The 13,001-nt window shown below is 41.6% G+C and overlaps 1 protein-coding gene across 2 annotated transcripts in view; it reads right to left on the bottom strand.

The window, feature by feature from the left end:
* Positions 1-13,001, bottom strand: part of LOC115368296 (uncharacterized) — a 75,882-nt gene that overhangs the window by 25,026 nt on the left and 37,855 nt on the right. For both annotated transcript variants that reach the window (XM_030064357.1, XM_030064358.1), the window contains exon 3: positions 1,802-1,837. In XM_030064357.1, coding sequence (XP_029920217.1) covers positions 1,802-1,837 — 36 coding nt within the window. The remainder of the gene's footprint in view (positions 1-1,801; positions 1,838-13,001) is intronic.

Here is a 13,001-nt window from a genome sequence, read left to right as displayed (position 1 = left end):
GAATGATAATTAAAATTGTTTACTTATTACACAGTAGACTATTCATTAACAGTTTATTGTTGCACACATATTAATATTTTGTATTCTATTTTATTTTTTAATGAAATGTAAACCTAAATCATTTGTTAAACAACTACAAACATTACATAGATAGATGGACCAGATATTTCATAACACTTAACGGGTAATAATTGGTTTGTAAACTGATAATTATAATAATTAGTTCATGAGTTAAGCGGCAGGTTGATTCCTTAAAGGTTTACAAATCAATTGATAATCAATAAGAAATACTTAATATAGTATAGAAAATGTTATACTGTGTGCAACAATAAACTGCTATAATTAGTTTACTGGTAACAAATCATTTTCATTGTTTGTTAACAGTAGAATAACTAGTAACTAAAGCTTAATTGAGCATTTATTAATGATGGTTCTTACACTGCAAAAACGCAAAATCTTACCAAGATTATTTGTCTTATTTCAAGTCAAAAATGTCTTATTTCTAGTCAAAATATCTCATTACACTTAAAATAAGACATGATCACCTCAGAAGTAACTTGTTTTTAGACAATTTTCACTTGTTTCAAGTGAAAATTTGCTTGTTTCATTGGCAAAATTTGCCAGTGGAAAAAAGTGAAAATTCACTTGAAATAAGTGAAAATTAGCTAGAAACAAGAAACAAATTTTGCCAATGAAACAAGCAAATTTTCACTTGAAACAAGAGACAATTGTCTAAAAACAAGTTACTTCTGAGGTGATCATGTCTTATTTTAAGTGTAATGAGATATTTTGACTAGTAATAAGACATTTTTGACTTAAATAAGAAAAATAATCTTGGTAAGATTTTGAGTTTTTGCAGTGTACCAAAATAAGCGCGACGGGCTTGCAGACACTTCATGAGGCAGAAAAATTGTTTGGAAATCGGGACATTTCACTTGGGAAATCGAGTCATCGAGTTGATTTCTCTCCGAATGAGAGCTTAAGTGCATAAATTACAGCATAAAGCCGGTCTCATTTCATATCTGCTGGGTGTGTGAGTGCACTCTGATCCCTGTGTCATCCTATCTGCAGTGTACTGTACAAGCGTGCCCCGTGGTTATTACAGTAACATAATATGGTGTAGTAATACAGCAGCCAGATTTAGCCTCCTCCTCCTCCTCCATCGTGCATTTTTCCTCCGTTCGCTGTGTGTGGCGTTCGCTTCTCAAATGTAATAAGGCAGAACCAGACGGGGCATTCTGCAACACAATACCCCCACGTCTATCACATCTGTCGTGCCTTCAGGCGGCATCGACGGAAAGAACAAAACTGACAAATTTACATTTTTTTTCCAAATAAATTCTGCCAAAGATGCAGCGGCGGTTCAGTTCAGACTTTTCCCACGCGGCGCTTTTCCGGTAAAAAGTGGGACTTGTAGCTTCAGCTGTGGATAAGATAAGCTTATTACAGGCTGTTATCTGTGCCTCTGTATATATGAAGCTTGCAGTACAGTAGATTAGCAGAGAGCCAAGATAGAGGTGGAGAGGGATGGCACAGGAAGAGAGAGAGAGAGAGAGAGAGAGTGTGTGTGTTTTGGGTGAGAGAAAGGGAAACAGAGGGATGGGAGAGGAAAGAGAGAGAGCGATAAGAGACATAAACAGAGAGAGAGAGTGGCAGGAAGTGGCCGGGTTGTAGGATGCCGACTTATCTGCTCCGAGCCCAAACTCAGGTGGCGGCGGAGCGATTGAAGGGGGGGAAAAAGGGATGAGAAGAAAGAAGGGATTGGCGGAGAGAATGGCAGATTTAAAGCAAGGAGACTTACATTGATTCCTTCCCAGGAAAACTCGGCACGGCCATGCTGGAGGAGGAGGAGGAGGAGGGAGGAGAGGAGAACGAAAAGTATTTTTACACAAAGTACAGAGAAGGAGGGAAGGGAGGATGGGGAGATTTTAAAGAGAGAGAGAGAGAGGTGATTCAGGGCAAACTGTCCGGATCCTGAATTCATTCTGAGCATAAACTCTGCACATCCTGATGCGTGCAGCTCCTGGAAAAAGTCTCATCATGTCCAGCGTGACATTATTTAAAAGTCTGGGAGCTGTTATGTTTTTTTTTTTACACTCAGTTTAAAAAAAAAATGTTGAGGTTTCTTGGTGTGGATTAAAGAGATCTTAAAAGGCACATTCAGAGAAATAAAATAATCAAACAAAGATATTTCATTAATTTCAACCTCCATAACCCACCGTAACACAAAAAGCAACAGTAAGTATCAAGATATGTCAAATTATTTAGGAGTTTCTTAAAAATAAAAATAAAAAAAAACATGAGGATGAAGAGCGTTTTCTGTTGAACAGGTGGGTGCTGGTGGGTCTTTTTTTTTTTCCTAGGATGGCGATGTCACACTTTGGGAGGCCGTTTTATTCCATCACCATCATAAGACATGAAAACTTATAGATCAGCCAGGGAGGAGGGGCCAACTTTTTTTTGTTTATGAACTGAAGCCGACAAATCCAGCTCATTCTGCTTTTATTCTGAAGTCCATGCATGTCAGAAGCCCAGGATAACACAGCATCAAGTTCACGTTCTGATGCTAACAGGCATGAAAAGATACAAGCTGCTCCGTGCAAGCACATGGATGCAGTGTGTGTGTGTGTGTGTGTGTGTGGCGGTGTGTGTGTGTGTGTACTGTGCACACCAGAAATCCGCCTCCATTGTAATAAAGTGAGTTAAAGTGCAGTCAGACAGAGGATATGAGAGGCAGAGCGGCAGCAGAGATTCATATCGCTTCATGGTAGGAGGGTAAACACACTGAGGGATGTGGAGCCACACTCAATGAATACATAAATGATTCATTTGGTGTCATATCATATTTAACTGTTGGATAACCAGAGCGTGAGGGTGTTTTAGCAATGGCAACACTGTGGTGTGTGTGTGTGTGTGTGTGTGTGTGTGTGGTGACAGCATCATGATCGTCTCTCTGTCCATCTCCACGAGTGTCAGAGGTAGCCCATGGACTCCACACAGCGGTGACCCTGTTGCCGGGGGCAACAGCAGATCCGATGCGTGGCCAAACATGGACACTAAATTATGTGCGGTCATGCGCATGCACATGGGTGCACACACACTTACACACACACACACACACACATAAACAATCACATACAATCATCTTTTACAAAACAACATAAACGGAAACGGAGAGGGAACGTTTGGGGAAGCTGCGGCCGCGGCAGAGCGTTTTAAGGCGCCGCTGTCAAAAGGAGCCTTTCATGTTTGAAATTTTTAGTCTTCTTGCCCTCGGGCCCTTGTCACAACGCCCCGAAAAAAAAGTTTCTTCAGCGGCACTTGGAGCTTGTTAGCGTTGTTCTGCCGTGCGGAGCCGGAGAGCGCTCACCGCATGAGTGCCGAAACGGAAAAACGCCTTAAAGTTTGTGTCAAAGTAAATGTCAAACTTCACCTCCCGTCCTCACAGCAGCGCTGCCGGGGCGGACGCGGCTCGTGTATCAGTCTGCAACGTGTTTGTATCGAGTGTAAATCCTAGTTTGAACCTTTGACCTTTAAAAACAAACGAGAAAAAAAAAAAAAAAAAGAAGTCGCTTTGCTTTTGTGGTGCAGAACCGGCCTCTCCGTGCAAACGGCCACTTTCAGTGAGGAACCCGCCAGTTTGAGTCTCACTGACCCACAAAAGAGACTTTACACAATTGAGTCATTAACGTCGCCGTTAAAAAGCGCCCGTCTGAGTGAGCGCCGTAACTAAGCTGATTCTGAATTGTTTAATCCTAAAAAGCAGCGGTGGAGGCTCATGTGTCCTCCCATAAACCCAACGCTAAAACCGCTTGGACGCCACTTTACCAGGAAGTATGTCACACCACGCCCCCCCTCCTCCACCCCCCCACCGTGAGGCCAACGTGACCGCACACCGTCTGCCACCTACATGCCGATGAACCGACCGCCTGACTGCCACACACACACACACACACACACACACACACACACACACTGCCCACACAGGCCGTCCTCTGAATTTAATTAGGCTTTGGCAGAAAAAAAAAGTTTCACTTGTTAATGACTCGTTGGCGCGGGAACGCTCCCACCAGGCCGCAATAAACGATGTGTTTGCACAGCAGCTTGATAGAAATAAATAAATAAATAAATAAATAAATAAATGCTTTCTGCTGTACACTTCAATGTGTACCGCGTGTGTGTGTGTGTGTGTGTGTGTCTTTAACGAAACAGTAAAGCTGCGCTAAGCGACTTTGTATGTCAGCAGCTCCGAGTGGCTCGGAGAGATAATGTGAGCTGAGTTTGGGTTTGTCGCTCTGTGTGCCAGGAGAAGCGGCCGCACCTGTCTGCCTGCAGATTCAAACTTTGGCCCGATAAAGTGAATCCTCAGCGCCGCTTTGTCAAAAAAAAACAAAAAAAAAAAACGGACGTCATGTTACATAAAACTGCAGCTTTAACCCTCAGATGCTCCTTCAGTTTTTACGACCTCCATGACCCCTGGACAAAAACGTCCACCTATATAGAGTGACATTTACACATCTGTTTTAAGCAGTTACTCCCAAAACATTTGTGACCCATATAGAGCTGGGTATTGACTAAACATGGAAATCACTCTTAACATGGGTTTCCAGATTTTAACCCCTTCCTGACCAGCTGTTTTTGCTGCAAAAACATACACTACTCACAAAAAGTTAGGGATATTTGGCTTTTGGGTGAAATTTATGGAAAATGTAAAAAGTTCACGCTACAGTGATATTATATCATGAAAGTAGGGCATTTAAGTAGAAGCATACACTGGTGATTTCCTCATCTCAAACAGTTTCTTGAAACAAAAGCCAACAACAGTGGTGGATATACCACAACAAAAAATGTCAGTGTCAATAACTTGTCATGTGCCCTTGAGCATCAATTACAGCTTGACAACGACGTCTCATGCTGTTCACAAGTCGACTTATTGTCTGCTGAGGCATGGCATCCCACTCTTCTTGAAGGGCGGCCCTCAGGACATTGAGGTTCTGGGGTACAGAGCTCCGAGCCTCTACACGGCCACTCAGCTGATCCCATAGGTTTTCTATGGGATTCAGGTCTGAGAAAGTGCAGGCCACTCCATCTGAGGTACCCCAGTCTCCAGCAGCCGTTCCCTAATGATGCGACCTCGATGAGCTGGAGCATCAAACACCTGATGTGAATTTTGCAGTTAAACTCCTTGTTAGAGAACAGCAACTTGTGCAAAAAGTACTGAAACATTGAGTTGGACATGTGCATTCAAAAGTTTACAGAAGGTCACATTAAGTTCACCTGGAAAGGTTAGAATGCATTTTAGGTTCATCCTGAAATTTCACCCGAAAGCCGAATATCCCTAACTTTTTGTGAGTAGCGTATAAGGATCGTGTTGAAAAGTGGCTAAACTTGAAGTTCAACTTGAAATTTGCTCATGTAAACAAAGAATTTCAAAGAACTTGTAATACATTTTTTGTTTGGCTTATTGTAAGTAATCAACTTAGTAAGTTTCATGGTGATATCTATAGGATAAAATTTTTACCCTATTCACGTGTGAAAAAAGACTGTGTTAAGTCTATGGCTGAACTTCAAGGTCGATGAGAGAGGGGGAAATGTTGTCCCATTGAGAAAAAATTTCACCAGCAGAGTTTTCTCATGTATTGCAACCAATTTATTTATTAACCAATTTATTATTAAATTTATTATTAAATTGCATTACGAGTCCAAAAAATGGTCTCGGGACGTCCAGAGTTTACCCTGAGGTACACCTCCTTGCCAAAAATCAGGCACCAATGACCTTTCATTTGACCGTGGGGAGTTGGGAAAGTATGAGAGGTAGATACAAACGTCCAGGGGTAATCTGAGGGTTAAATATGTATTTATTGTCGCTCTGATAAAGTTTTAAAGACAAACTAATGTAACAGGTTTGACGCCTTTTCATGTGCGATAGATTTTTTTGATTTCTCATCCTCCGAAACCTAACAGGAGCACCACTTTGCTCTGGATTTCTCCAACCAAGGTCATCAAAACAAATAAAGCAAATAATAAAAAAACGGTATTTCAGTGAGCAGATCACAGTGGTGGTGAAACGACAAGATGCACATTTCTATCTCTGGATATTAATTCCCACTCTGACATCCACATTTGTGAATTTTTGGCTCTGTCGTGGTTAAAGGCTTCACTGCACCGATTACCATTTTTCACCAGGTGTCACACGTGGGGAGCGTTTAGCAAATTGAGACCACAGGCGAGCCCCAAATTTGAATGCTCGAATTAATTTGGCCCTTCCCCACCGAGCCCGCGCGCCTTCCTCGAGGCGTCGATGTAATATTCATGTCAGCGATGTTTGCTTTCATGACGACTGAATGAGGAAGAAGAATAATCCTTTTCCTGACAAAACAGCCCCTGAGACGGCAGAGGGATTTAGCACAAAAGTCGCCGCTCACCTCTCCGCTTCCTGCCTCGACTGACGACCAGCTCTGAGGTAAAGACGAGAACGGGGGAAACGTTTTTTTTGGGGGGGGGGGATAATTCATAAAAACTCAACAACAGGCGGACGAGAGCCATCACCAGATCTGTGCAAAAAAAAAAAAAATACACCGAGAAATGACCTCAGTCTCTTTTTATCCTTTATTTATTCATGGAGGGGTTTTTGCTGAGCGCGCTCGCCGTTCATCAGCAGCGGTCTGTGTCAAACTCAAACAATGTGCACTCGACGCTGAATTAACTGAGTCATATTTTATTTAAAATCCACAGCAAGTGAACATCCCCCCAAAAAAAACTGGGACTGCAGGGGCCGGAGCCTCCAGGCTGAATCTTTCATTTCCATCCTCAACATTTGAAATAAACGCATCCCAAACCGAGACGTGTGACTCAGCGATCCAGGCGGCCGAGGACAGATCAGTGCATTATTAATACCTGAAACACACTCACTTGCTATTTTGAAATATTTTCATAAGAGAACTGTATGTGATAGCAGAAGTATTAAAATGTTCATGAAATATTCATATTTGTCATATTAAAGGGGCGTTAAGCAATCTATGATCTCCTGACCTTTCTTGACCTCTAACGACCTCTGCTTGTAACCTCAGACAAAACTGATTAGTGATGTAAATCAGGGGTTTTCAACTGGTTTTGTCCCAGGGACCACCATTATAACCAAGAAGCAACTCGGGGACCACTGCTTTGGGGGACGTTTGTTTTATTTTGCACCATGCTTAAAATAAAAGAGTAGCCTATATAGGCCTATATATGTAAAGAGGGCTATTTATTTGCATCAGTGTCTATTTATTTGCATCTTGTGATAAGAACAATAGGATGTGGGAAGCCAAGAGGGCTTGTGCTGAACAGTTAGCCTACTTTACGTTAGGCAGGGCTGGGCTCAAAGTCATGCAAAGAGACAGTCCATTTTTTTCCGTTTTTTTTTTTTTTTTTTTTCTTTCTTTTTTGTTGCTTCTGGGGTCCGTTTCATGAAGCAGGTGTCTTACCCCGAACTCTGAGTTGATCTACACTGAGTTTGGAAACTCTGAGTTTTCAGTTCCAGAACAGCTGATTTGAGTTAGTTTGATCAACTCGGAGTAGTTTCACCTGGAGTTAAGCACGTGAGCCACAGCTATAAAAAGACAGCGTCAATGGAGCCCCGATTTGACGAGTCACCATGGCAACGGGGAAGCGTCGAGCTGCGTTTTTCACCCAAGCTGAATTGGAAATCTTAATGCATTCATTTTTTTTTAAGTGCAACACTGCTGCAGCGGCAAAGGAGAGGGAGATGGCGTAGGAGAACACTGCTGCTCGGGTCAATGCGTAAGTTTAAATGTAGTCCGTTGTAATCACAATAATATTACAGGGGAAAACTGCTTGAATGGTAGCCTATTAATTTATTTCATTTAGGTGCAATCCCGCGGGGGAGAAGCGCACTTGGCAGCAGCTTAAGATGAAATATAAAAACATTGTTCAAACATCTATGCGCGGTCTTATAACCATCTCCCGACAAATATTTAATTCTCTGCACAGTAACACTGCACCTTCATCCACGGGATCGTTGTCGAAAGGACATGCCATGTTCGTTTGAGTTACCTCCGTTTGTGAAACAGAAAACTCAGACTTTCCCTCATTTCAGGGTTAACAGACTTAGAGTTTTCACTAAACCTGCTTTGTGAAACGGACCCCTGGTCCGTGGTCCTGTGTGGCCAAGATGGGACGTCAGTGGTGACATGAGGCTTGGGAGAATCTCGATCAACTCCATTTGACATTATTTGGATGGGTAAGTTATTCACAGATAAATTAAGTCTAAATAATAAATCATTTTTTAAATTATTATTATTTTCCATTTACAATTTCACGGACCACCTGCAATACCGCCACGGACCACCAGAGGGCCGCGGACCACCAGTTGACAATCCCTGATGTAAATTATTGAGCTGCCCCCTGCAGGTCCTGTGGGTGAACTGCAGCTTTGGACACTCACAGGTCAAGGCATGTCAAATTTATTTGTATAGAACAAAGTCACAAATTACAAATTTGCCTCAAGGGGCGACTTCCTCTGTCCTTAGACCCTGACACTGCATGAGGAGAAAAAAATAAATAAATAAACTTTAAAAAGGAGAAAAAATAGGAAAAATAAGTTATAATGGCCATATGAGATGTATAAAGAGCGCGATGCTAGATGCCACCAGTCAGCAAAATGATGAAAAGATTAAAAAAACAACACCATATTATGTTTTACAGAAGAATATTATTAGTTAAATTATCATTCCATCCCTCCCTGCATCATGCAACATAAGTCAGGTGGGTTCATGTGGATGTGGGTTTGATTTTTACTAAAATTCGGCGCATCTGGTTGGTGCATTTGATGGGGAAAGTCTTATTTCCTGTAGTGCAGAGGAGTACGCTACCTCCTTTAAATAAATCCAGCAGAAACTTCTCGTGCAAGTGACCAAACCGCTGGACCGAGCAGCATCCTTTGAGGGAAAAGTGGGCGTGGCTAAAGTGATGACAGTGACAGTCAGCGTCGATTTTTCTCACTAAAACAGCAAAGAATCGTGTACGAACGCACTACTAGGGTTACAAAGGGGCGGAAAATTTCTGGTAAATTTCCGCCAACATTACGGAAACTTTCCATGGGAAGTTCAGCTGGGGAATTTTGGAAATTTTGTTTCGTCATAAGCAGACATGCGTGCAAACTAATGACATTTTTGACTTTGACTTATTATGAGTAGATTTTTTTTTTCTCAGTCCTTCAAGATTGATGGTGGATAAATGAATAGAAATAGGCTCAATGAATAGATGAGCACTCCTCAGTCAGCAGCTAAATCAAACTATAACCTACATTCTTATATGAAAACTGTATTTCTAAGACAACTGGTTAGCAGAAGGCAGAAGAACCAGCATCACAGTGGAGCTCGCTGGCTGATAGAAAGCCTCTTAAATAGCTACTAAACACATTTTTACTTATTTTTTCCAGTTAAACTTTAATACCATATTTACCCCAGTCATATCATCAAAACCTCCTCGACTGGATGTCGTCTGTGGGCTCGGATGGAGGCCGAGTCGTGTGGAAATTCAACTGAATTTGTATCAAATCTGGTTGTTTTAACCAGGATTGTGCTGCAAGATGGTTTTTCTACAACTACATGAACCCTTTATCGGGCAAGTGACTATTTTTGGTAATTTCAGAAATTTTACATATCAGGCCCATCCCCTGTCTCAGTTAGTTCAATAATCATTTGGTCTTCACCCAGCCAATCAGCAAAGATTGCTCTACATCCCAGGTCACATGATTGTGGCATTTGACCAATCTCAATGGCTTTGATTTTCTATTACAAAATGAAAATTTTAGAAAAATTTTATAGAAGTAATAAAGTCCTGTCATGTTCTCTAATAACAGTCTAGGGTTGTTTTTTTGAATTTCAAAGTATTTCAATGAGTGCCCTATAAAGGGTTAAGTTCCTGCTTATAGGCCAACATGCAATTTTGCAAATTTCCAGATTATTCCTGTAAATTCCTGTTAATATCCATATATTCCCATTAATTCCCATGGAAAGTTTCCCGACGCACTCCCGAGCAAACAGCATGGTTACCAACGTGCTTTGTCACTTTCACCGTCACAGTTGCTGTTGTTTGTTGAGCCTCGGCATCATACTGTTTGCTCAGCTGATGACAGACAGACGGCTGCTAGATATTTTTGTAGACACCCACTGCTGCTACTCGTTCTACTTTATCGCTAATTTTCGACGCATGGGCCAGAAAATCCAGTCTCAGAAGCCAGAAATGTCAGCAGCTGGTCAAGTAATCGTTGAGAAATTGGTATTAATCAACACTTTGAGTCCCGTCAGATACTGTATGTTCTGGTCAATTAGTGCTGTGAGGGCAGGAAAAAAATCTTATTTATTGCCCCTTTCAATTATTCTGTAAACGCAGCCACAGCTGGGTTCAGGGTCAGTGTGCTGTGTGTGTGTGTGTGTGTAAAGGAGTAAATCGCCGCCCGTCTATGTGTGTGTGTGTGTGTGTGTGTGAGAGAGGATCTAGCCATGATTTATCACGGTCAAACGTGGAGAAGGCAAGAGTGGTGTCATCGCTGTCCTTGAAATCTGTGTGTGTGTGTGTGTGTGTGTGTGTGTGTGTGTATTACTCCGGCTTGCGTCAGAGGCCTCGGGCTTTGAATTCAAAACGCCCTTCAGTGTCATGTCTCTGATGGTCGACTGAGTGTGAAAAATCAGAAAGCAAAAGTGGCGTCATCACCATCTCTAATGACACCCTTTTGTGTGTTTCTGTGTGTGTGTGTCTGTGTGTGTGTGTGTGTGTGTGTGTGTTCACGTTTGGTTTCCAGCTAGACATCATAATGAGTCGAACAGCTGAGCTCTCTCTCCGGTCGCCTCCTCAGTGGCGGATTTTCCCGCAGCGCAGAAACGCAGCAGCAGCTCGTCTGAGCTGAGACGCAAATCCGCTCGACCGCGATAACAAAGACGGTTTGTGAGGAAAGTGCAACACTCGACTCCACGTATCACCACTGTTCCCCCTTCCGGCTAAATCGTCTCCTGATACCTATGCAAAGTCACGCCGGTAAACATCTCCCCCGAGGCGTACAGTTCACACAACAACAGCTGATTCAACTTGAGAATTTATTGAAGTATGAATAAAGTATGAATAAAGATCTGTATATTGTTTGGATGTTGTGTACTGGCAGCGGCACTTTTTACTTTAATTAGCTCAAGGAAAGTGTGGAGAGACAGGAGGGACGTTTGTGGCCATGATATAATTCACTGTTATGACTTCCACTCACTTTTCATTTCTTTTTTTCTTTTTTTGTTTTTTTACAGGATGAAAAATGTTTTAATTTCTTTGAAAGCAAAAAAACTAAGTGCATGAAGGGCAAAACAACTCAAAACAGGACACAGTGATGAGCTTCTGGACCAGATGCAGGGAAAAAAAGCGTCTCTAAGTCATTAATAACTTCATCCTTTACATATCGGACCAATATCTGATTGAATATCAGCTATCGACCAGTCGTGTTGTCCACCTCTGACATGATGGAGGAACTTGCAGTAAAGTAGAATTTTCTTTTCATATTTTGTTCATTTGTTTTTTCGTAATTTAATACTTCATTTAAAGGGTTTCCCTATCTTTGTGCAGGTGAGGTGAGTCACTCCGCCTTAAAGAACAGCTACCCCTAAAATAATTTGATTTGTAGTCTGAGGAGTTTTGGTGTCCCATGATGGTCTAAATCAGGGCTTTTAAATCCTCCTGGGCTGGAGTCCTGCAGGCTTCAGAGACCAAACGCTAAACTGAATTCACCCCTCAGCCCTGCCACTCGGCCCTAACTCTCTGTTTTGCATGTTCACATGTAGGCTGTCCCGATTTTTGTTGAAACAGAGGGGCTAAGTGTTCGACCTATACCATGCCACAGTACCAGGAAAGTCCATGAATATAGTATATATCTTCAAACTACCATGCAAAAATCATATCTTAGTTTAATGTAGATGCAGTGAAACATGTAACTGGTTCTTTATGACAAAGCATTTCACCCAAACTGCCATTCACAACATGAACAGAACGTCATTTAAACGGCGATTTGTGCGTGATGTTCCCCATTTTGACTTTTCTCCATGTCCCGCGAATGACGTCTGAAAATCTAAACGCACCAGTGAATTTATGGAGAGTTATAGAGAGCACACAAATCCACTATTCTTGAAATCAAAAGCATTAAAACTCACTGACCTGGTTCACTTTCAAACAGCACAAATAATGTATAAAGCAATAAACAACTCACTGCCTCGAAACATCCAAAAATTGTTTTTTAATAGACAGGGGGGTTATCATTTCAGGGGGGAGTTACATTTAAAACATCCGCGTGTACGTACAACCTTGAAAAGTTTTTGTGTTTGTGTGTGTGGAGTGAAGCTGTGGAACAGACTTAGTGGGGGGCTAAAGCAACGCCCAAGCATGATCCGGTTTAAACAAACGGGTACAAACATATGGTTTTCATGGGACACAGATTATTAATTTATTTATTTTTGTCTATTTTGCTCTGTTATTTCTTTTGTTTATTCACATTATTTATTCTTACTATGGGTAAAAATGCACAAACGATCATATGATAACACGTTTATGTGTATATGGGTATATGGTTTAAAAAAAAAAAAAAAAGTAAATTGGATAAATCGTATGGAAGTCAACTGATACAGTAGTTACCGAGTGGAGAAGGGGTAGAATTTAAATAAGCATACGCTTCTTTCTACTCCTTTTTGGACATGTTTTGTTGTTTCGACTATTCTGTATTGTTTTTTTTTTTTGCATTGTGTTTTGTTTTGTTTTTTTTCACATGTTCAAAATAAAGCCTTCATTCATTCATTCATTCATTCATTCATTTTGTGCAGCTCCCCCTGCCGCTGTCCCGTCCTGTTTTGCTGTGCAGGACAGCGCCCCCAACAGGAGTGGAACTGAAGAGCTCTGGTCTCAATGTTGTTTCCACTCTGACAAGGATAAAAAAAAAAAAAAAAAACGATTGGACAATTTTGTCATGG

The sequence above is a fragment of the Myripristis murdjan genome, chromosome 11, assembly GCF_902150065.1.
Source record: "Myripristis murdjan chromosome 11, fMyrMur1.1, whole genome shotgun sequence".
Lineage (NCBI taxonomy): Eukaryota > Metazoa > Chordata > Actinopteri > Holocentriformes > Holocentridae > Myripristis > Myripristis murdjan.
The sequence above is the reverse complement of the archived record's forward strand: the minus strand, read 5'-3'. Positions and strand labels throughout refer to the sequence as shown.